The sequence below is a fragment of the Lissotriton vulgaris genome, unplaced genomic scaffold, assembly GCF_964263255.1.
Source record: "Lissotriton vulgaris unplaced genomic scaffold, aLisVul1.2 SCAFFOLD_735, whole genome shotgun sequence".
NCBI classification, from domain to species: Eukaryota; Metazoa; Chordata; class Amphibia; order Caudata; family Salamandridae; genus Lissotriton; species Lissotriton vulgaris.
In genome coordinates, this window is record NW_028249976.1 from 613,261 (window position 1) to 638,366 (window position 25,106).

Sequence of the window (25,106 nt, forward strand, 5' to 3'; positions counted from 1 at the left end):
AACCTAAACCTACCTCCACTGTTTCTCCTCATTCCTTCCACATCTTACCCCAACACGAGCAGGTTAGACGTGCGGAATTTATGAACAATTCCTTCGTTCAGCTCCTTCATCAGCATCAGTTGGTGATGAACACTACCAATTGTTGGGTGTGTGGGTTAATGCCACATACCACTGATAAGGGAATTCCGTACTTGGTCCTTCCTTACAGTTCCCAGGGTTCAGCTCGAGCATTCCAAACTATGTTCCGTAGCGCACTAGATTCTTACCCCAATCGAGAGCCACGTTCTCCACACTTTGGTCCCGGCCCGTACCACAAGTCTTTGGCAATAGCGATTGCTGATTTAGATAGAGATATCTTTGATCCATCGCTTATTCCAGAGGAAGAGGTGCGAGCCTATAGGAATCTGAGCGAGGCTGAGTATAGTGTGTTAGTGGGTGATAGACAGCTCAAAAGCTCATCTCCAATCTGGATCGTACCCCACCTCGGTAATTTTTGTCTGAAAGGTCGTGGTCGAAGCCCGAGAGCTCATCTTGGGGAGAGTGCTTGCACTGAAACGTATGTTTTACCCATGCTCTCTTCCCCTGTTCTCCTGACTGCCAAGGGTACGTACTTTGTATGTTACGACCGTGCATATACATGGTTGCCCCTTGACTTCTCGGGCACCTGTTATATTGCAAATTTGTTGCCACCGACTTTTACAGTTGCCTCAGATTATCACAAGACCAGAGTTGTGAGAGGCGTGATTAGCAAAGAGGACACTGCCGGTCAAGAAGCGGGAGACTTCTTTAAGGGTTTCTTGCCGTTTTGGGGGCCTATGATCAATAGTAGGAACCTGAGACAGTTGACTCGAGTGGTGGAATCGACCGCTAATATCACTGCAAGTGCCCTTGGTAATATCACAGCAGAGCTTCAGGCGGACAGGCTTATGACGTTACAAAATCGTATGGTTTTGGACGTTGTCCTCGCAGATAGAGGTGGAGTATGTAAGGTGATCCATTCGAGTTGCTGTATTTTCATTCCTGACAACGCTCCAACTGTCTATCAAGCCATCTCGAAGTTGCATAAGATCTCTGAGTCCATACACGTGGACGTAGGGGATTGGACGCTACTAGGGTGGTTTTGGGGCCTGGTGTCGACGTGGGGTTGGAAAATTCTGATGATCATTGGGGTTGTTGTAGCATTTCTGTTCACGTGTTGTCTTTGTGTACAGTGTGGTCCTGCCTTATGTGGCCTCTGTGCTACGACGTGTATAAGATGGCCACCTGTTACCAAGGAAGCGCTGATGGATAGAATAATGTTGCAGCAACATCTGGATGGTCTGATGAATATCGAGATCGATTCTGATTCCGACTAGTGCTTGCCTACATGAGGGCAAAAGGAGCGTCTGAGGTTCCGTGACAATTGTAAGTGGTGTTTTCGACTCGCCCGAATATGGTCGAGTCTGGTATCTATGAACCGCAAATGACGAGTTTAGTGGGTGTGCGCGTTTTCGCTGTGCTAACCTAAACCGTTCGTCTGTTTCGTGGGTTTCTTCATCTGAACCCACGGGTTCCATTTTAGATACGGCATCCATTTTGTTTCTTGCTCTCAAGTAGCCAGCGAACGGACGCTGTCCGCTTCGTGAACCTGGGATTCCCAAACTCCTGCGGAAGACACGTGTTCCTTTGAGGGTGTCTTTATGATGAGGGGGATGACACTGTAAGGCAGATGGCCCCGCTCGAGGCTCATCTTGCCGTGCCGGTCTATTGTCTCAGTTGTGTATTCATTAGGCACGTCTCCTTTGATCCCTGCAATCGTGTTTCCTGATACCACCCCTTTTTACACACTCTTCGATCTGTTCGCTATCCTCGTCTTCCTCTGCACCTGTTTCTGCCTCTTCCTTGATTTGTTTACAGCTAAACGGAATGTACTAATGGTGGGAAGATGTACTTTTACAGTTGGGAACTGCCAAATGCTACTGTAATTATGTTCCGGGCCCTGAATACATGAAAGTGACCCCCTATGAAATTTACTGTGGGAAGCGGGTTGTAACCTTTTGTCTGTCATGTTATCCTATGACGAAAAACTGTATAAAAGGAGCGATCTACAGATACAATTCGAATCAGACTCCGTGAACTTACATGCTATGTACTTCTCATGACTTCTGTGTTCCCTGCAGTAAATAAACCTCGAATCTTTGACGCCGAAGGAAGTGTCCTGTGTCTCTGTCATTTGTACGCCGGAACAGGTAACCCACGAAGGTTTCAGGTGTTATCCCTGGCACCGCTGGGTCTTAGAAAAACCCAGTCCTTCACTATAGTGCCATACAGAGTAATAGCGTACTGTGGAGTGGAATACAGTGGAATAGCGAAGTGAGGGGGTTAAGAGGAAAGTGGCACAGCGTGGAGTGTCACACAGTGAAATAGCGTACCGGCCAGTGTTGTACATTGAAGTGGCATAGAACGGCACAGAGTGGATAAGCGTAGAGCTTAGGGTCATAGAGTGGAGTTTCCTAGAGTAGAATATTGTACAGTGGAGAATTGTGGAGAGGAGTGGTGTGGAGTAGAGTGGGGTAGAGTGGAGGGTGGTACAGTGGAATAGCGTACAGTGGAGTGGTGTAGAGGGGATGATGTAGAGTGGAGTGGCATACACTGAAATATCAATTAGTGAAGTAGCCAAGAGTGGCGTGGCATACAGCGGAGCAGCATACACTGGAGTGCCTTAGAGTGGAGTGGTGAAGCTTTAAGATAGCGCACACTGGAGTGGCATACAGTGGAGTTGTATGCAGTGGAGTTGAGTACACTGCAGTGGTGTACAGTGGAATAGTGTACTGTGGAGTAGCTTACAGTGGAGAGTGGAGTGGCATGGCATGTTGTAGACTATAGTGGTGTGGAGTGCCATAGCATACAATAAAGTAAAGTGTCATAAATTGGAGGACCATTTTGAACAGTAGAGTGTGGTGATGTGTTGAACAGTATTGGAAAGTCTTGTAGGCAGCAGTAGAGAAGAGTGGCATACATCCAATAGTGCTTTGAAGGGTGGAGTGGTGTAAAGTACAGTGTTGTAGAGTGTTGTAGAGCAGATTGGCAGTGCTATGAGGTACAACGACAGAGTGGCGTACAGTGGAGTGGAGTACTGTGTTATGGAGTAGAGTGGAGTAAAGTGGTGTACAGTGGCATACAAAGAGTTCCTTACAGTGTCAAATAGTGGACTATAGTATCATAGAGTTGCATAAAGCAAAGTAGAGTGTTCAACAGTGGCTTATAGTATAGTACAGTGTTGTACAGTGGAGTGTTGGAGCATAGACTGGAGTAAGGTGTCGGAGAGTGGCATATGATGAAGTTGAATGTTGTACAGTGGATTGCGTAGAGTACAGTAGTGTGCAAAACAGTGGATTTTTGTACAGGAGCGTAAAGGGAGGTAAAGTTTAGTACAGAGAAGTAGATTTGAGTGGAGTGGTGTAACCTAGTGTGGAGTAAATTATAATAGTGTGTGTTGGTGTGTCACAGAGCAGAGTTGAGTGGAGTGGCATACGGTAGGTAGTAAACTCTTATAAATGTAGTGGGCTCTTGTACAGTAAAGAGAAGGGCTGTGTCATAGAGTATAGACAAGTGTTGTATATCGGACTAGAGTGTTGGACAATGGAGTATACGTTCATAGAGTGGAGTATAGCGTTGGACAAATGTGTGTATGGGGAAAGAGTAGAAGGTCGTAGAATGCCATGAAGTTCATATTACTCTGCCACAGCATAATGTTCACTGCGCTATTTCTCCAGAAGTAAGTCTTCAGTTGGTTCACATGAAACACCCTTTGAGGTTACAGTGTGTTTGGTTACTAGGATAGTGGTAATTTTACTAGGTATTGGCGCCACTGAGGGAAGTGCACCTGTCCACACTTTAGGTACTTAATTATAATATCTGCACGGTGCTACAAGGAGAAGAGAACCACTTCCCTCTTCTAGTAAGGCGAATGCCACAAAATGCTTAAGACCCCTTAGCACACGTTTAGTACATTATATTTCATTCATATACATGTGTTTCCACCATTTGGTACACGCTCAAAATCAGTACGTATACGGAGCAGAAGGGACGTATTACCTCCCATAAACGAACACTACGATAAGCCCACCAATATTGAATCAACATTTTGGTCAATACTTGGAAGAAAATTCCGCCACATCAAACCCACAAGAACCCCTCTGAGGGTTGGAATTATCACCTCAAAATATAACTACAGAAACAGTGGAGAATAGCCTTGAAAAAGTCGGGGGTTACATTCCCCATATCGACGAAACACGTGTCGGCTGTGACGTCTCCTGAAATAAAACAACAAACTAAACCTGAACAAAAGGATTGAGAATTTGATTTTGAGCGTGTACCAAATGGTGGAAACACATGTATATGAATGAAATATAATGTACTAAACGTGTGCTAAGGGGTCTTAAGCAGGTTACAGTGTGTTACCTGTGTCCAGCAAACAGTTCACATCAGACACTTTCCGCTTCCATTTGTATGGTCCATACCACTTATCCTCCAAAGCTTTCAGATATATGGGCTTTCACACCAACACCCCCAGGCCCTTCTAATACCCAATAAGCATTGCTTTCTTGAAATATCACTCCTTTTATTAGCTCCTGACTAGCCTGAAGGTTTTTCATCGCCTGATCCATGTATTGCCCCATCAAACATCTGAGGCCAATCACAGAGTCGACCACATAATTTTGTGCGAACTTGGAAGTTCCTTCCACCCTTTGCTGTTCAACTTGAGTGGGCCCCAGACTGGGTGCTCACACAGAAGTCAAAGTGACTGAAATCCATGCCCTTGTAGGGAATCTCCTCGTTAGTGAATAAGAGACATGGCAAGAGAAGATCCCTCTTCCTCCTGAAGTTAAATGCCCACTGCATTCAAGCCAGACAAAATGATAGGGGCTATTCATTCCATCAATCAAAAAAGACTTAAATGCACGCCAACCAATCTAACATCTCTGGCAGAAACTGCCCTTATATTACATAACACGCTACAATCAAATGTGGTTGGGCACATTCAATACTGGGAGCTATACACTGAGTCTCTGCTACGAGATCTGGCCACCAAGCCCATCCAAAAAAGCAATCTTCCTAATAAGGGCACCACATCCAACTTAAAAAGAGGTCAGAGAGCACAACTAAGGTCACACAAAAAACAAATTAACTCGACCCTACGGAAGCTAAGATCATCTGCAGAGAAAACAAACCTTCGGATAGAGCTGAGGAAACAAAGAGCGGAACTCAAACGCACAAAATGGAACATAAAACAAGAGGTTGAAAACGAAACATGGGCAAAACTGCTATTTGATACCAAAAGCAGTAATAGCGCACGCTTTTGGCAATCGGTGAATAGGATTCTGCGTCCAGAATATAAAGAACCAGGCTCGCACATCATGGAACAGACATGGATAAACTACCTTTCCAGCCATTTCAACAATCACCTGGAACAGGCAGGAACCCAAGAATCCAACAAAAAAGAGCCCCACCGCATAACGCCCTCGTCGGAGTCTCAGATTAAGAAGGAGCAAGGCCTACAGGAAAGCATCATGGTTGCATCAGCCTCTCAGCAAATAACACAAATATCAACACAAATTCGCAAGGGCAGGAAAGAAGGCGCTCCAGGTCCCAATGGCATACCGCCAGCTTTATTCAAGGAAAAGAGCACAGAATGGGCCACTATCATGCAACCGCTATTCTGTGAAATTAGACTTCTAAATAAAATCCCAGAATCCTGGAGAGGGTCGACAATCGTCCCCATACATAAAAAAGGCGATAAAACTGATCCAAACAACTATCGTCTAGTAGCCCTTCTTGACAACGAGGCAAAATACTTTGCGGGTACAATCTTGGAGGAGATTGTCTCATGGGCGGACTCCAATGAGATTATACCTTTGAACCAGACCGGCTTCCGTAAAAACACTGGAACAACCACAAATATTCTGGCCACCTCACTAATGATCGACGCAGCAAAAACACGGAAATTGCCGCTGCACATGTGCTACATTGATTTCAGTGCGGCATTCGATAACATCGATAGAGACAGTCTCTGGAGGAAACTGGCACAATGGGGAATACCGCATTCCACGTTAAGCATGCTGAAGCTTCTCCATTCCGACACCTGGGTGCAGGTGAAGCTAGGAGGCGGCACACATTTATCATCTAAAGTCCGCACCACCAAAGGCCTTAAGCAAGGGTGTGTGCTCGCCCCAACACTGTTTAATCTGTATATGGCGGATCTACCAGGCGTATTAAACTTTTGCAATTCCCATCCCCCGAGGATGGGAGGGAAACCCCTGAGCAACCTTCTGTACGCAGACGATGTCGTGCTACTGAGCCATACCTACATCGGCCTCAAGCAACTACTAATTCAAATGCATAGTTATGCCATGGAAAACAAACTAAAAATAAATTCAAGCAAAACTCGCACTATGTCAATAAACATACACAAAAAGCCGCAGAAGATATGGACACTGGGCGGCCAAAATATTGAGCCAGCTTCGGACTATAAATACTTGGGAGTCATCTTCGACCAAGATGGTTCATTCTCACAGCAAATGCTGGAAGCAAAAAGGAGAGCGTCTTGTATTGCCGCCACATTAAAAAGCATAGCTAACCAACTAATAGGACCAATTTTGACTCCTTACTTGAAAATCATCCAGGCTAAGCTACTACCATCCATCTGCTACGGCAGCGAGGCTCTACGTGGGAGAGATGCCAAGAATCTGGACGTAATCCAGACAAAAGCCTACCGAACAATGTTTTCGCTCCCATCCTATACATCGCCCGCCCAACTCAGGCTGGAATTTGGACTACAAAAACAAGCTCTTGCAAGACAGGGAGCTTACATCATCTGTTGCCACAAACTTCGTTCTGCTATTACGAACACTTTAAATGAGCTGTTATGGCAAGACATTCAAAGCAGGGACGCATCTCAGGCAAGATCTTACCTGAAGAAAGCCTTGGGGACTACCAAACTAACTGCGATCTGGGATTTGCAACTCGGCCACAAAGCATTTAAAAAACTGGTCTGGAAAACTGTCAAAACTCTTTCACTACTAGAGGATAAAGAGTCATTCGCTAAAAGAAACCATGCATGGATGACCATAAACACATATAAATCCCTGACACCTCAACCATACTTCAGCCAGGGTTATCCCAAGACAATAAAACTGAAGTTTCTGAAATACAGACTAGGGGTCTTGCCTACCAGAGAGCATTTGCCACCATGGCTAAGGAGCAATGGCCACGAACCCTGCACCTTCTGCAATACAGAGAAGGGCGACATACTTCATATGACTTGCCTCTGCCAAGAGTTCAGGCCAGCACGCCAGCTGTTCCTAAAGGACCAACTTAGACAGATAGGAACTCGCACTAGAAGGCAAGCAGTACTGGCTTGTCTTAACCCTGCAAAAACAAAACTGAACTGCAGGTATGTAAAGTTCCTTGCGCTAATTAAGCAGAAACTGCCAAAAAACATTACACAGCATATAGACACTAATTTGAACTTAATGACACCTGCTCTTACCCAAAAGTAACGCATCTGGAAATTTGTATTGGGCTTTTACTGTTTGCTCTTTTAATGACGTTTTAAAGACACAACTTCTTTTATGATATTTAATCTGTTTTCTAAAATGTTTGCACTGGTTTTAATTAACTATGCATAATAAAATTACCTTACCTTACCTCCTGAAGTTTTCTGATAAAGCTCTCATTATACTTTTAAGGGTTTTGTTAAACTTCTCGACTAATCCCTTGGTTTGTGGATGGTTTGCAGTAGAGAAAGGTGACACACCAGCTTGCTATCACATCCCTGTATGTTCAAGAGGATTTGGAATGGGTTCCCCCGGTGAAAATCACAGTCTTTGGAAATACAGTCCAGAAAAGATGCCCAGGGAGCCATAACTCTCCGCTATGCAATTGTGTGTTTCAAAGGTGCCACTTCTTGACACCTTGTGCCATGATCCAAAGGCAACCAAAATGTACCGATGCTGAGGGGAGGTGTATGGAACCTCTACCCTGGGCTGCTGGGTAGTTCATCAAAGGGAAGAGAGCTAAACGGGAAAGACCTGTGCCATCAGCTCTACTTGAGTGGGGTGCAGGGGGGAGTCATCTAGACAGTGACTTTGAGGTTTGCTTTAAGCTTCCTAGAGTGATCATAGATCTTTACTCTTTCTGGTCCCTATACCCCGGGAAAGAACACACATGTGAGTAATCCACAAGATCAGAATCAGCTTCCTGTCTGGTCATTGTACTGCCAGCCACGCGCATTGCTCGCATTCTGGTTGTCTCTTTGTACCATATGTTATCTTAACAGCATCTGTCTAGCATTTTCTAGCTTTACTATTGCACCAAAATGCTTTCTTATTAATGTCATTCTTTTTTTGAAAGGCTCTTGGATTTATATCCAAGGGCTGTGTTTGGATGCTTATCACTGGAAGAGATTTCTAAAGTATCAGGTTTCAAATTGGTTATGCCACTGATGGCCATACGAACCACATATTCCTAAACATAATGGGGTATTTGATGAGCCAGTGTGCTTCGCTCTTGCACCATGCAATGAGGTGCAAAAGCGATGCATATCTTAAATGCAACTCATGAAGCCATGCAAGGCCACTTTACATGGCCCTGAGTGGCTCCATAAATCTGGAGAAAAGCAAGCAACACAAATCGCTGCATTGCTAACTCTGCCCGGGGTGGCGTTCCATGGGCGTTGCGTGGGTGTTCCCATGAACCTTTTTTTGACATATTCTCAGATTTACACAAACTAGTAAAACTGGGAAAGTGCCAAAAAATATGCCTTCCCAAGAGAGGGGTAATGTGGGCTAATATCTTTATTTCTCCTCGTTGCTTCCTCTTTCAGAATGCAGCACACATCGAAAGAGGAATGTGCCTCTCAGGATTGTTTTCTTGTAGGAAGGTGCCCTTTTCTGCATAAAAGAAATCCTGCATACAACTGCATTGGTGCTAGGCTGCGAAAAGGGAAAAGAACAATTGATGGACAGAATGCAGAACAATGTCAAACATACACCCCAGTACAGAGAGCTGGGCCTAAATCCAGTTTTTTTGCTCACCATGCCATTCCAGTTTGGACTCAGCCATATGCAAATCAGCCTTGACCCTGTGCCCAATGAGAACAGTCCAGCCTAAACTGCCATGCCAGGTCCCCCCTGGAATGGAAACATACATCCTAGGACCGGTTTCGGGCTCAACCCTCATCAGCCAAGATAGCTTGACTCCAGTGGCATGGAGAGCACAGGACCCATGTCTAGGCATACCCGTCCCATTCAGGTGACAAATGGAAAAAGAACAATTGATGGACAGAATACAGAACAATGTCATGTATTCACCCTAGTACACAGTTTTGAGCATAATAAACTGTGACCCGTGTGCCAATTATTTACACCAATGACAACACAGATTCTCAAAATAATTCAGTGACTTCTTCTCAGAATCTCAGCAGAGTTTTTCACTAGTGTGTCAAGTAAAAAAGACCAACATCATTACAGACTACTTACTTACCCATATCTTGGACCGGTTCACGAGGGCTTTTAGCTTCATTATAGCCAATTATACATTGAGAGTTAAGCTTTCACAGGACTATGTTATGTTAGCTACATTTGTATAGCGCACAGCTGCCCCAGCGAAGGGGCGTGCCGGCGCTACAAGGAAGCGAACAAACATTGCAGAACACAGCGGCCAGTGCGAGACCAAGAGAAGCTAAAGACTACAGAAATAAAAACGTCTTGATGGCCCGCCTAAACTCCAGCAGGTCGTTAAGGGCACGGATATGGGAGGGGAGGGAATTCCAAAGTGCTGCCGCCAACACCCGGAAAGAACGGCCCCCCGCCCTACAAAGTCTGAAACGTGGGACAACAACCAAGTTTTGGCCTGAGGAGCGCAGAGAGCGCTTGGGCTCATAGGGTACCAACAGATTGCCAACAATCTGCGGGGAGGAATGATGGAGAATCTTAAATGCCAGGCACAAGGCCTTGAAATTGATCCTTTGCCTCACAGGTAGCCAATGAAGGGATCGAATGGTGTTGGCTGCCGAGCTGTACCTAGGGAGGCCCACCTCCGCTCTTGCGGCGGCATTTTGAACACGCTGGAGGCGTACAATTTCAGCCTGATTCGCCCCTAATAAGAGCGAGCTCGCATAGTCTAGCCGAGAAAGCACCAAAGCTTGGAGGACCAACTGTCTAGTAGAAGAGTCAAAAAATCTCAGAATCGGCTTGAGACCGCGTAAGATGCCAAAGCAGGTTGCGGCCACCCTTTTAGTGTGGCAGCCAAGACTGAGGGCAGGATGGAATTATTCCCCAGAGGAACTCACAGAATTTTTTTTAACAATTTACATAGGACAACAGCTCAAGCAGGTCCTACTTAGTACGCCAGTGGAGTGGCTACATAGATTGCCTTTGCTAGAATTTTAGCACTGTATGTTCTTACCAGGGGCTCTGAAGAACAGCCTTCCATATTAAGAATAAAGCTTGAAACTCTCAGTTAGTCAGGGACATAGGTAAACCAACATTCTGGATATGATCGTTCCATGAACATTTCAACAAAAAGAAAACCCTTAGATAACCTTCGCTTCATCACTGTTCACTCTTCCAAGGTGCTCACAGCTTTCTGAGAAACTCTTTGTACTCGGCGCCTTCATTCTACATCCATCACAGACACCGTTGTTCTAGATGTAACACAAGTGATCACTCAGTAGATGAGGTAGCACTAAATAAGAACCGTTTGAATATGAAATGTACATTTAAATCCCTCTTGTAGAAGAATATATTCAAGTACTGAACATTTTGTGGCATTTATATTGTTTATTAACAAGGGGAGTGCCAGAACACAAATATTTTTAGTTTTCCTCAATAAATGAGGTATTGGTTTGATAAAAAGGACTGAATTAGTAGGAGTGAAGCCCAGATGTCTGTATTATAAGTAGCATTTCTCCCTTCATCAACACGGGAGAGCTAGTACCATCTCAAGAAAAAAACCATCGCCAGCCCTGGGAACACTGAAAGCAGAGCCATTCTGGAAGCAGTCACACTTTCGAACAATCTAATTTCTTTACAATCAGCAGTAAAATAACATAAATCCAAATCATTTTTTTTTGTTTCATTACGTATCCAAAACATACATTTCTTTTTATCATGTAAAATCGAGTAATTATTGTGTACGTTTTATAGCGTCATGATTGGTTCTAGGAATATAACAGCTTGGTGCAATCAATCTCTTTTTTTTTCATTCCTTTTGTGGATCAATCATTTCATAATTTGGCTCCATCTGCCATCTACAATTGTTGTTCAATAATGGAAAATTGTGATTTTGTTCACTTTGTGCTCGGTCTGGCTATCACATGGTGTGAGGCTCTGTGACATATGTTAATGATCCCTCACTCTTTTAAAGAGATGCATTGTGGTCAGCCTGGCTATCACACCGCTGCAGCTCTGCGACCTTCATTATTGATCCTGCACTCTTCTGAAGTGTGCTCGGCCTGGCTATCACACAGCTGCAGCTCTGTGATCTTCATTATTGATCCTGCACTCTTCTGAAGTGTGCTCAGCCTGGCTATCACACAGCTGCAGCTCCATGACCTTCATTATTGATCCTGCATTCCTCTGAAGTGTTCTCGGCCGGGCTATCACACTGCTGCAGCTCCGCGACCTTCATTATTGATCCTGCACTCTTCTGAAGTGAAGTATTTGTCCTGGCTATCTCACAGTTGCAAGCCCGATACCGACTTTATTGATCCTGCAGTCTTTGAAGTGTGCTTGGCCTGGCTATCACTCAGCTGCTGCTCCGTGACCTTCATTATTGATCCTGCACTCTTCTGAAGTGTGCTAGGCCTGGCTATCATTCAGCTGCAGCTATGTGACCTTCATTATTTATTCTGCACTCTTCTGAAGTGTGCTCGGCCTGGCTATCACACAGCTGCAGCTCTGTGACCTTTGTTACTGATCCTGCACTCTTCTGAAGTGTTCTCAGCCTGGCTGTCACACAGCTGCAGCTCTGAGACCTTCATTATTGATCCTGCTCTCTTCTGAAGTCAAGTTATGTGATCAACCAGGCTATCACATAGCTGCAGCTCTGCGATCTTCATTACTGATCCTGCATTTTTCTGAAGTGTGCTCGGCCTGGCTGTGATCAACCAGGCTATCACATAGCTGCAGCTCTGCGATCTTCATTACTGATCCTGCATTTTTCTGAAGTGTGCTCGGCCTGGCTGTCACACAGCTGCAGCTCCGTGATCTTCATTATTGATCCTGCACTCTTCGAAAGTGAAGTACTCAGCCTGGCTATCACACAGCTGCAGCTCTGTGACCTTCATTATTGATCCTGCACTCTTCTGAAGTGAAGTACTCAGCCTGGCTGTCACAGCTGAAGCTTATATAAAATGAGGGATCCTTTTTGCTTGTAAACACAAAGCCAGAATATAATTTCAGTGAATAATGAATTTCATTCATGTTTCTTCTCTTCTAAACACAGATTTATTTTTTCAGGCCAAGGGTCTAGAACTGTAAAGCAGAGTTCTGAATTCTATTTGTTAAGCGCTGGAATAATTTGCTGTTCAAGATTCAATTTTTACTTGAACGTCAAGCTTTCAGAAACCTGTGAATAACCAAGGGCCTGATTTAGATCTCGGCGGACAGGTTACTCCATCACAACGTTGATGAATATCCCGTCCGCTGAAATATTAATCCCACTGTTTCGGCGGATGTTATATCTGTCACCGTTGTGATGGAGTAACCGGTCCGCCGAGTTCTAAACCAGGACTTAAATGTTTCAACTTCTCGGTCTCCTCGGATTTCATTGAATGATGATGGAAATGATCATCATTTGTTCTACATCAGAGCTTCAGAGGTAAATGTCAGCACTGAAAGGGTTAACTCAGAGAGCTGCAGCTCACATTCTCCTGCTACAGAGGTAAATGTCAGCACTGCAAGGGTTAACCCAGAGAGCTGCAGCTCACATTCTCCTGCTTCAGAGGTAAATGTCATGCACTGCAAGGGTTAACCCAGAGAGCTGCAGCTCACATTCTCCAGCTTCAGAGGTAAATGTCATGCACTGCAAGGGTTAACCCAGAGAGCTGCTGCTCACATTCTCCTGCTTCAGAGGTAAATGTCATGAACTGCGAGGGTTAACCCAGAGAGCTGCAGCTCATATTCTCCTGCTTCAGAGGTAAATGTCACGCACTGCGAGGGTCAACCCAGAGAGCTGCAGCTCACATTCTCCTGCTTCAGAGGTAAATGTCATGAACTGCGAGGGTTAACCCAGAGAGCTGCAGCTCACATTCTCCTGCTTCAGAGGTAAATGTCATTCACTGCAAGGGTTAACCCAGAGAGCTGCAGCTCACATTCACCTGCTTTCACTTCTGCTCTTCTAAACTGTTCTCTGGCCGCTGTCAGAGAACCATTAATGATGCACTAAATGAGCAAAACCACAGCCAGCTCTGAAGAATATTTATTGTGTGCTTGTTAAATTGTTTTGAGTGTGTTGGGTTTAAATGCTTTATTACTAATCACTAAAATTAGCGGAAAATACCCTTGTTAGTCCAAACAATGATCATGGAGTTGATTTTACAGGTAGCATGGCCAGGTGTGCTTGGATTTCTTTTGTTATAAGTCTCTCACAGAATAAAAACCAACAATGTTTCTTTACTTTTAGTCCACTTTGTGCTAGTCTCCCAAAGGGTTTCCTGATATTTCAAGTTTTTCCTAGATTTAGGGAAATAAACAAAAGCAGAGAATAGACAATTTTATATTTTTAAAAATATATATGTTTTCTTCTTTACTACTAGTTCAGTCTTCTATCCTCTGCTTTTTAGCAGCTGGTATTTGAATATCCTGCATTATTGTAATTTTATAATTTTGTATAATTTCTTCATCTCGCAATAACTGTACTTTTGTCCTTCAGTGTATGCCCACAGATAGGTCAGTAGTATTGTTAATGTTCTTAAATTATTACCAAATTCACTCAGCTCTATGTTTATTTCTATGTGTGTTCTTATAAACAACTAAAGAGAATCCCTAAACATCTAAAAAGTTACTGATGAGATGAGAATACCACCAATAGTTCATGCATTCCCTATATCACCAAATACCATATACCACATATTATAAAGTTGTGGCAACAGGTAAGTGATAGTATGCCCCGTGAAGAAAAAGAGAACCCTCAGGCACCCACACAAGGCAGGTAGCCAGTTGTCGTCATTGGGTTCTGGTTGTTAGTAAATGTGATAATTTACAAAACACTTTAAAGGTGAGGTTAAAATGAGTATCAACCACTCCTAACAAGACCTTTATTAGAAGGGTGGTTCTGACTCAATTAAAAACAGTGTGAAAAATAAGCGGACAAATAGGGTTGTGTGATCTGAACCCCAATATCCTAAAAAGAGGTCGACATATTTCAGCTATTTGGTCAGGTTCTGACCTAGCATTCCTCAGGACCTATCAAAAAAAAGTATATTTTCACCTGGATGGAGGCGCACCCCAAGGGACCTACTCACCCCAGGTGGATACAATCAAACAGTGATTTGGAAGAGTTTACCAGTTAGTAGTCGCCGCACTGGAAGGTGCAATTGTATCCCTGCTATTTGCAAGTTTAGAATTTATTATAGGACTACTTCCAGTGTAAAGAAAAGTAGAATCTCTCTCTTCAGGACTTCTTATTGTCCCAAGGCGTACTTCCTGGATATGCGGCGGAGTTTACGGACTGCGGCGGAGTTCGGATTAGGTGGGACAGCGGAGAGCCGACAGCATGTCGATGCTGGCGTGAAGATTTTCCACCGCCGCATATCCAGGAAGTACGCCATGGGGCAATAAGAAGTCCTGAAGAGAGAGATTCTCCTTTTCTTTACACTGGAAGTAGTCATATAATAAATTCTAAACTTGCAAATAGCAGGGATACAATTGCACCTTCCAGTGCGGCGACTACTGACTGGTAAACTCTTCCAAATCACTGTTTGATTGTATCCACCTGGGGTGAGTAGGTCCCTTAGAGTGCGCCTCCATCCAGGTGCGAATATACATTTCTTTGATAGGTACTGAGGAATGCTAGGTCGGAACCTGACCAAATAGCTGAAACATGTCGACCTCTTTTGAGGATATTGGGGTTCAGATCACACAACCCCATTTGTCCGCTTATTTTTCACACTGTTTTTAATTGAGTCAGAACCATCCTTCTAATAAAGGTCTTGTTAGGAGTGGTTGATACTCATTTTAACCTCACCTTTAAAGTGTTTTGTAAATTATCACATTTACTAACAACCAGAACCCAATGACGACAACTGGCTACCTGCCTTGTGTGGGTGCCTGAGGGTTCTCTTTTTCCTCACGGGGCATACTATCACTTACCTGTTGACACAACTTTATAATATGTGGTATATGGTATTTGGTGATATAGGGAATGCATGAACTATTGGTGGTATTCTCATCTCATCAGTAACTTTTTAGATGTTTAGGGATTCTCTTTAGTTGTTTATAAGAATTATTTGATATAAGGGTGTAAGAGATATCTCGATTTACCCTTCCTCTCCTGTTGTTTAAATATATTTCTATGTGTGTTCAGTGATGGTGGTGTGTTCGCTGATGTCTTTGTAGGTTTGAAGATTGACTGAAGCTTTTCACATAGTCATTACACTGGAATGACTTTTCCCCTGTGTGTGTGTTTCCTGATGTCTATGTAGGTTTAAAAAGTAACCAAATCTCTTCCCATATTTACTGCACTGGAATGATTTTTTCCCCTGTTTGTGTTAGCTGATGCAGGTTTAGGCTTGATAAATATATATAGCTCTTCCCACATTCATTGCAATTGAATGGTTTTTACCCTGTGTGTTTTCTCTCATGGTGTTTTAGGCTTGATAATCGACAAAAGCTCTTCACACATTCACTGCAATGATATGGTCTTTCACCCGTGTGTATTCTCTGATGGACTTTTAGATGTGATAAATATATAAAGCTTTTCCCACAATCGCTGCACTTGAATGGTTTTTCCCCTGTGTGTGTTCGTTGATGACACATTAATGATGAAGAGTAACTAAAACTACTTCCACATTCAGTGCACTTGAAGGGTTTTTCTCCAGTGTGTCTTCGCTGATGAGTTCTCAATGATGAAGATTGACTAAAACTACTTCCACATTCACTGCAATGGTATGGTTTTTCTCCAGTGTGTGTTCGCTGATGAATCCTTAATGTTGAGGATTCACTAAAACTACTTCCACATTCACTGCAATGGTATGGTTTTTCCCCAGTGTGTGTTTTCTGATGCTGTTCGAGGCACGTTAATCGACAAAAGCTCTTCACACATTCACTGCACTTGTATGGTTTTTCCCCTGTGTGATTTGTCTGATGGTATTTCAAGTCTGTTAATTGACTAAAGCTCTTCACACATTCACTGCAATGGTATGGTTTCTCACCAGTGTGTGTTCTCTGATGATTCCTTAATGTTGACAAATTCCTAAAACTACTTCCACATTCACTGCAATTATATGGTTTTTCCCCTGTGTGTGTACGCTGATGCTTTTCTAGGCCCGATAATTTACTAAAGCTTTTCAGACATTCACTGCAATGATATGGTTTTTCGCCCATGTGTGTTGTCTCATGGAGTTTTAGGGCTGATACATTTATAAAGCTCTTCCCACAATCGCTGCACTTGAATGGTTTTTCCCCTGTGTGTGTTTGTTGATGATACATTAATCCTGAAGAGGAACTAAAACTTTTTCCACATTCACTGCAGTGGTATGGTTTTTCTCCAGTGTGTTGTCGTTGATGTACCTTTAATTTTGATGAGACACTAAAACTACTACCACATTCACTGCAATGATATGGTTTTTCCCCTGTGTGTGTTTTTTGATGCATTTTTAGGTGTGATAATTGACTAAAGCTCTTCAGACATTCACTGCAATGGAATGGTTTTTCTCCAGTGTGTGTTCTCTGATGGATTTTTAGTTCTGATAAACATATAAAGCTCTTCCCACATTCACTGCACTTGAATGGCTTTTCCCCCGTGTGTGTTCCCTTATGCCGTTTTAGGTGTGCAGATTGACTAAAGCTCTTCACACATTCATTGCATTTGAATGGCTTTTCCCCTGTGTGTGTTCTCTGATGCAGTTTAAGGCTTGGTAAATTTATAAAGCTCTTCCCACATTCACTGCACTTGAATGGCTTTTCCCCCGTGTGTGTTCGCTGATGCAGTTTAAGGCTTGATAAATTTATAAAGCTCTTCCCACATTCACTGCACTTGAATGGCATTTCCACGGTGTGTGTTCGCTGATGATTCCTGAGTTTAGATGATTCCGTAAAACTACTTCCACATTCACTGCAAGTGTATGTTTTTTCTTTCATAGTTAGTGTCTCTGAGTCGGGTATGTATTTTCCTACATCTCTTGACTGTGCTTTCTGAAGGGCCAACATGACCGATAAAGCACTTGTGTTATTCTCACACAACCTGTATGTGTGTGGTATTTTGCTTATTTTCTTTCCAACTAAACACTAAAGTGCAAAGGTCACCAAATACTTGCCACATTCATTTTTTATTTTTCAGTTGTCTGGCTTCACTCCATTGTGATTTTTGCTGGTTGCTGTGGAAAGGCCTGAAAGAGTTCACAAAACACCTCTAGCACTGAAAGGTGGTCTGATATCACTTTAGGAAGCTGAGCACTGCTGTAACCAATTCATGATCAAAGCTGGTATTGGACACATTTACACAAGGAGTGTTTTTTTCTTCTTGAGACACAGAGGTGCACAGCTGAGACCCGTAGAACCACAAATTGCCCATGACGGTACTTTGAAGATCTGTCAGTTTATGTTCAGGTTCGGCTGTCTCTGTCGGCAGTTATGTTTTCCTGAATACTGGAATGTAATGTTTCTGACTTTGCTCTTGCAGATTTACAGTATTAGCTTCATTATTCTCAAATATTTTGTACAATCAAGGATTGTTTTCTGTTGGATGAAAAGAGATTTAAATTACTTAAATGGAAAATACTGGAATGTACCTATACAATTTTTAATTGATTGTAAAAGGATCTCATTTATTATTATTGTTGAAACTTATGAAGACATATTTTACCATACAGAGATATTTTCATAAAAGTTCCTTTGAATATGCCACATCTTATTTATTTCAGCAAAGGTGTTCATAGAGAAACTTAGCAAAAAAAGGGTGCTCGCATAGCACTCATATCCTAGTTACAGGTTTAGGTAGATGCATATGGTCAAGGTTTTTTATAAAATAAGAACAACTCTTGGAGTAAGAGATGGATCTGAAAGACTCAAGACAGCAAAGTGGACATCAAAATGCTTTGTTATACATCAAATCTTATTGTCCACAGAGGTGCCTGGTTTCATTCACTGCTAACTATTTTTTCAAGAGTATTACCTTCGCTGTTTTCTCAAAGCCTGATTAAGTGGGCCTTTTGTGCGCTGATTGTGTTTGGGACCCTTGGGGCTCTATCTGGGCATTGTAGGCCCTGCATCATATATCGACCCTCTCCCCATATAAAGCGGCGCCTCTAAGACTCTAGAAATCTAGATATTGACCTAAGATTTAGCATGTCCCTCTTATGGACATGAAAGAAAGACTATCATGTTCTATAGCTTCAAAGTATTTCCATGCTGGCGGCCATCTTACAATGATGCTTTTTACTAATTCTGCGTAGATTTCCAAACTGGTTCGGTCTATCGAATTTCCAAGTGTATCTAGGCCACTGTTCATCACATCTCTCCTATCCCTCTAATTCGGATTCTATCTTCCTAATTGCATAATCTAGTTTGACCTAATGTATTTCAACTTCCCTTTTTTTGTAATCGCACCTGGTCCTTCCCTTCAGGATTTGCTGATCTCCACCTAGTAATCACATGCATATAACGCTGGGAAGCCCAGAACAGAAAAAGTACCTTCTTCTCTCTGGACATCTCCTGTCATGATGCTGTTGTTTAAGGGCTGCCTTTGTAGAATGGAGTCATGGAACTTTCCTCCAGTTACCCCATGATTTGCCCCATCCCTTCCTTACTTCATATGACCATACCCCTTTCCCCTCTCTTCCCCTCAGCTTCCCCCCACGTGAGCATTCTGTAACCCGGTCCCTCCCCTCTTTCCACTCTGGAAATTTGGAGCCCTTAGCCATGGATTCCCTTTCTCATAGATCTGTAGACTCCAACTAGTTCCAGACGGTTGTAATTCTTACACTATCATATACCCTCCTAAACTATGTAAACGCGTTTTCTCAAACTTCAAACACAGGCTTCTCAAATTTCAACTAGTAACCCTTATTTCCAGCCCCTATGTTTGCACGACTAAAGGAGCTAGCATAAGTTACGAGGGCCAGATGCATCAACAAACCGTTTAGCGATTTCCTAATTGCGAATCCTTGCGATTCGCAATTCGAAAATCGCAAATCAGATTGCATGAAAGTGTAACACTTTCTGCGATACCTAGGGGATTGCAAATGACCTACCTCATGAATATTAATGAGGTAGGTCGCAATTTGCGACCTCCTATGAATCGCAAAAATCACAGGAATGGTGGCCTGCTGGGGTCAACAAACCACCATGTCCGTGATTGCTTTTAAATAAAGCAATCTTTTTTTGAAAAGCAGCCCCGTTTCATTAAAGGGAAACGGGATGCTTTACAAAAGAGAAAATGAAAACGTGTCCTTTCATTTTCTAAGAGCAGGCAGTGGTCCATGGGATCACTGCCTGTTCTTAGAAAATGCATTTACAGACATTCACAAAGGAGAAGGGGTCCCTTGGGGACCCCTTCCTATTTGCAAATTGATTACCACCTACTTGAAGTAGGTGGTAGAATGCAAATGTTTTGTGAATGTTTTCCGACCGCATTTCGGTCGTTAAACATTCATGCATACGCATGCTGTTTGGTATTAAGAAGGGATGTCCTAAACATGCCCTTCCCCCTTTCTCTACCCCAATTCCAACACGGTTGACGGGTTGCTACTCCTGTATTTTTGTTCAAAACTTCCTAATAGGGAATCATAAACCCGTTTTGCGAGTCGGTAACAGGTTACCCAAAATAGGGTTTGCTGCATCAGAAGAGCATTTTTTGGCGCTCGCAAACGGCTGATTCTGTGAATCGGCCGTTTGCGAAGGGAAAACATGCTTGATGCATCTGCCCCATTATCTTTTACACTACAAGATCAGCACAATGAAGGAAAGCCCTTTGCTCTCTGCTCCGGATCACTGCATCCACTAAAGCCCCCCACGGTCTCAGTCTCTCGGTAACTCCCTCTATTGTTTGCAAAGCAGAGGCAACCATCGCTCTTCATAGTAATGGGATTATCCTAATTCAAGTATCTGAACGAAGCCTAGAATTACTTGATGACATTTTCCTCACTCATCAAACTCTCCCAGACCCAAGCTCTTCCTAGCCCTTTAGGCATCCCACAGGTACCTTGTTCTGTATCCCCCCTCTCCCCAATACTTGTATTGCTCCATTCCTTTCCCCTCCTCCACATCCATCTTCATCAGATTACCCAACAGCATTCATTTACCATTACCCTTTCCATATGATTCAATGACAGTTGTCGTCATAATAGTCTGAGCTGTCTTCACACCCCTTAAGCAGAGACCACTGAAATACATGACTCGATACTAACACCTTCACCTTATCTCTGCCCCTTACCCTGAACATTCCCTTGCAGTCACCACTGATGCGTTTGTGACACCTCCTTTGGACCCGCTAACTTGACCAATAAGAGCTGATCTCTGACCTTCTCTGTCAACAAAAGAGCCCTACCTAGTCCTGAAACATCACTATACTGACCCTGTGGGTAAGGATCCAATATAATTGTTGGTACCCTCGGTGTGTCGCTCACCTCAGTTCCCCAGGTCAAGATGCTACATTTACAAAAAGCAACATGTAAGCACAGGTCACCCCACACAGGGTACAGAAAAAGTGTGAGAGAGCAGAGAGAGTGCCTCACGGACGTATCACCCGAGGGGGTTCCCGGCTAGCAATTGCCGGTATACCCTCTTCTCATCATTGGTCACTCTCTCTGTGTGAAGAACAGAACAAACACAACAAATTATAACTGTGCATATGTGAGAATAGACAGAAATAGACAGACAGTGTACACATACAAATACTACTGTAAACCAAGGTGTGTGAAAATACACCTAAGACCCCAACAAAAGAAAAGGAGAGGTAAAACCGGTGAAGTTTTGCTGGCTGTCTGTTTTATTCCGGTGCTGCAAAACTTCCCATTAAAAATGGTTAATTATGTACCACCATTATCTGCTTAGAATGGACCGACATGTTTCATTGTTCCTGTGTCAGCAATTTCATCAGGGTGAAAAATGGGGTCTCTATTCTCAGTCTTCACTTCAATAATCAAGGACCTTGTGCTTGCCAAGTCTTCACATACCGGCAAGTATCCAGGACTCCGTGTCACGTGATCACGTGTCCGTCACTGGCTCTACCAATTTCGAGCCACTGCAGCCGCTTTCCTCTGGCGCTTCCGACGATCCTCTGTCCTTCTCTGCCTGCCTGCGCCAAGGGGACTCCATCCCCTAACGTGCCCTGCGGCAGATTCGTTTAGCGGCAGGAGGCGCTCAAATTCATCACAGGGCTCCAGCGGTGCAGGGCACAGGCCGTCGTGCCCAGGCGATGCCCAGGCCAAGGGCGGGCCATTTGCACCCTTCAGAACCAGGAAGAGGCAGGGCCACATCCCATGGTTCTGTCGCGAGTGGTCGACATGGACTGCCTGATTGACTGGCTGCCATGCTATTGAACTCTGCATTTTAAATGTACTGTTGGATTTACGGGGGACTCACTGTGGAAATGTTGTTCCTCACACTAGTACTGTTCCTATACCATTGCTTTTTGGACAGACTGGATCAATTGTATCTAGTGGATTCACAAGGGAATTGGGAGAGGGAGGGGTTCGTCCATTTTGGTTGGATACAGTGATTTGTTGTCAGTAACTGGGTAGGGTGGGAGTTCAGAAGAAGCATCTGTCCCATCTATTACCCCCCTTAAGGGCATATAGAATCATGGGGAAAGTAAAGGGCAAGATAAAGCTCATGGAGCTCTCCGTTCAAAAAAGAGGGGCACTTGTGGTATCTGCCATGAATCAATAGATAGGATTGAGACCTTGTTTTCGGAATGCTATGAGATAGCAACCTCAGAATCTACGATGCCCCCTGCCCACGTGGAAAACTCTCCCAGCATTGACCGCAATCCTAGTTTAGTATCAAATTTCCCACCCATGCACCGGGAAGTAAGAAAAAAAGTGTACCTGTAAATTCCACCTATGTTAAAAAATGTCAATACTGGTAAGAAGCCTAGAAGCTGCCCCCTCAGTTTAACGCCAAACACAAATATAGTGACACAATCTAGCGATACCCAGGACACCAGTGAGGATTATATGTACCTTAAAAAGAGTGCAAAAATAGATTTGAAGCCCTCATGGAAAGGGCTCATAGGGAAGTGGTAGGTGGGGCGGCTGACCAAGACAGTGGGAACTCCGAGCTAGCTGGTGTGGTTCAGGCTCTAAAACCCACCACTGAGTCTTTGCGAGAAGAGGTGGCTGTCCTAAGGAAGGAGATCACAGATCTAGCAGGAAAGGGCAAGAGCGATAACCCAAATATGAGGGAAGTTGATATTGGTTATCCACCTATTCTCTAAAGGAACCCTTCACTCCTAGACTCTGGGCCCTTTGAGGGGGAAAGAGGAAGGCCTATCCCTCTTAGTTCAAACAAGATCCATCATGACCCATGGCCTAGGCCCATCTTGAATCAATTCGTCCACGAGAAAAATTACTTGGCTAGTAATGCATATGTATATAGGTTGAGGTCCGTACCTGCCCTCCACAGGGTAAGGAGGAGGATAGGGGGTTTCAAAGAAAGTAACCCCACCATCAGATAAATGTTCTTGTATGTTTGGTTCTGGGGGTCAGTAGGTATGGGCAAAATAGTAAATGGAATCTATATGGGACCTCAGCAAGACAAAAATCACGAAATATATCTAAGAAAAGTCCCTAGATTGCTAAAGGCTGGTCGGAAGATCGCGAATTACTGCAAAAATAAGGTCATTCATTGCTTTAGGGAAATTAGGCACTCCTCAATTATAAGAGAAGATATAATAAATGTTAAATGAGTAGCAGTCCCAGGCTCAGCAAAGGATGTAGTTATCTCATTTTCCTCTTTGGCCATTGTCGATGGTCTTATGTCAATCGGCTCAAGTACTATACCCACAGCTATCACATCTATTATGATGAGATACAGCCTTCCGGCAGAAATAGATCCAATTATTATCGGGTCTGTACTGAGATTGTTATACCCAGATGAATTTATGTGTCAGGAATTGCTCCTTCCCCTTCGTCTTTTGCAGCATAAGACGGAAATCGGAGCTTGAACGGACTACAAGAACCAGAAGGCTAAGTGCAGAGCAAGCGTGATAGCATCTGCCCATGAAAGAAGCCCATGATGGAGAATGAGCGTTGGATATATTGAATCCTGCCTGCGCACGTCTTGTTTGGAGTTTCCAAGTCACGGACAGCAGAGGTTGCTGTGTTCATAGACCGTGTATTGTCCCAGTGGAAAGGTAAGATAGAGTGGCTGCTCTCTTACGCTTTGATCAGATTCCTCGCGGTTGAGTGTCAGGCTTGGCGCTCCCGTGGAGGCTCTCAGAGACGCACGCCAGGAGGTGTTTTCCTGCGTCTATGTAATCCCCCTTGAACTATTGGCATCTCAAGGTTGAGCGGAGGCTCCCTTGGGGTTTCCTTGCGTAGAGACGTGGTAGAGTGCCAGGCTTGGCAATCCCGCGGTTTCCGCAAGCTAACGCTCACTGAGGAAGGTGTTCCGTGTTTCCAAGCGCACCCACTGCTATCGTTACTCCCCCAAGATAGAGTGGCTGCTCTCTTGGAACAACGTGCCACTCCCGCAGTTGAGTGCCAGGCTTGGTATTCCCGCGGTGGATGTGAGGTGTAAGGAACTACATCACGTATTGAATAATGAGTTCCCTTGGCTACTGGATAAACAGGGAAGGCACACGAGCATCATTGTCGGCCGTTACTTTGCACAGTGCCCTCCGTTGGCGAGTACCAGGACTGGTACTCATGCAGAGGACGGTTGGTTCTGATTTAAGTTACTCATTTGTGCAGACTGAGACAGAGGGGATGAGAGACTACACAACCAGTGGTATCGTACCTATGATTAACTATAGATCCCTAATTTCGAGACTATCTGCTTTCATTTTGCCATAGGCTATCATAATCAGTGTGTACCTTTCTTCACCATTAAAACACCCCTTTTACCTACGATTGGTGTTATTCTGTATCTGTTCGTCACAGTGTCGCTAAATCGCTCCTGAGGAATACCGGGTGATTACATAATATCCGACATACGTACTTTATCTTCCTCCTGATCGGCTTGGCGACACAAAGCCAACATGGATGAAGTCTTGGCTGCGCTGGCGGCCATTCAGAGCGAATTGGCTACCTCACGGCAAGAAACAGCTGACTTGCGGACCAGAATAGAAACTTTGCAAAGGAACCCTTTCAGTGCTGGTACTCCTTCACAGGTCTCTCCATCTTCTGTGGTGGTGGAAATACCCGTATCCATTCCTCTTGCCACACCAGAGAGATACAGCGGGGATCCCAGCATGGTGCAAGTGTTCTTATCGCAAGTGGCCTTACATCTCTCCTGTAAACCGAAGTCGTTTCCCACTAACCAAGCAAGGGTGGCATTCCTTATCTCATACCTGGTAGGAAACGCCGCCCAATGGGCTGTTCCGCTGGTGAGTCGTGACGACCCCCTCCTATTTGACTGGGCCGGCTTTCAGGAAGAATTTGCGAAGGTGTTCGACCGAGGGCTAATTCATATACAGCTGACAGAGAACTGCTGGAACTTCGCCAGGGCAGTGGCGATCTTTTGCAGTATTTGAACAACTTCAGGCGGTTGGTGGCAGAGACCAAGTGGCCCTCATCTAAACAAACTGCGCTCTTTCACCAGGTGTTGAACGATGAATTGAAAGACGTTATTGCGCAAATCGACCCACAGCCCAAGACCTATGAGGATCTCATTAGTCTGGTACTACGCCTGGATCATCGATTGGGCGAGCGGAGAGGCAATCACAAGAGAAAGGGGAAG

At 44.1% G+C, this 25,106-nt stretch overlaps 1 protein-coding gene across 2 annotated transcripts in view; it reads right to left on the reverse strand.

Annotated features, from left to right (window-relative positions):
• Positions 1 to 15,305: 15,305 nt before the first annotated feature.
• The window catches only part of LOC147663445 (uncharacterized), a 60,555-nt gene continuing 50,754 nt past the window's right edge, over positions 15,306 to 25,106 (reverse strand). Inside the window, exon 4 of one of the 2 annotated variants that reach the window (XM_086950450.1) lies at positions 15,306 to 17,942. In XM_086950450.1, the coding sequence (XP_086806576.1) occupies positions 15,825 to 17,414 (1,590 nt within the window). In that variant the 5' untranslated portion in view covers positions 17,415 to 17,942 and the 3' untranslated portion in view covers positions 15,306 to 15,824. The remainder of the gene's footprint in view (positions 17,943 to 25,106) is intronic. The other variant, XM_086950449.1, reaches the window with a different exon arrangement.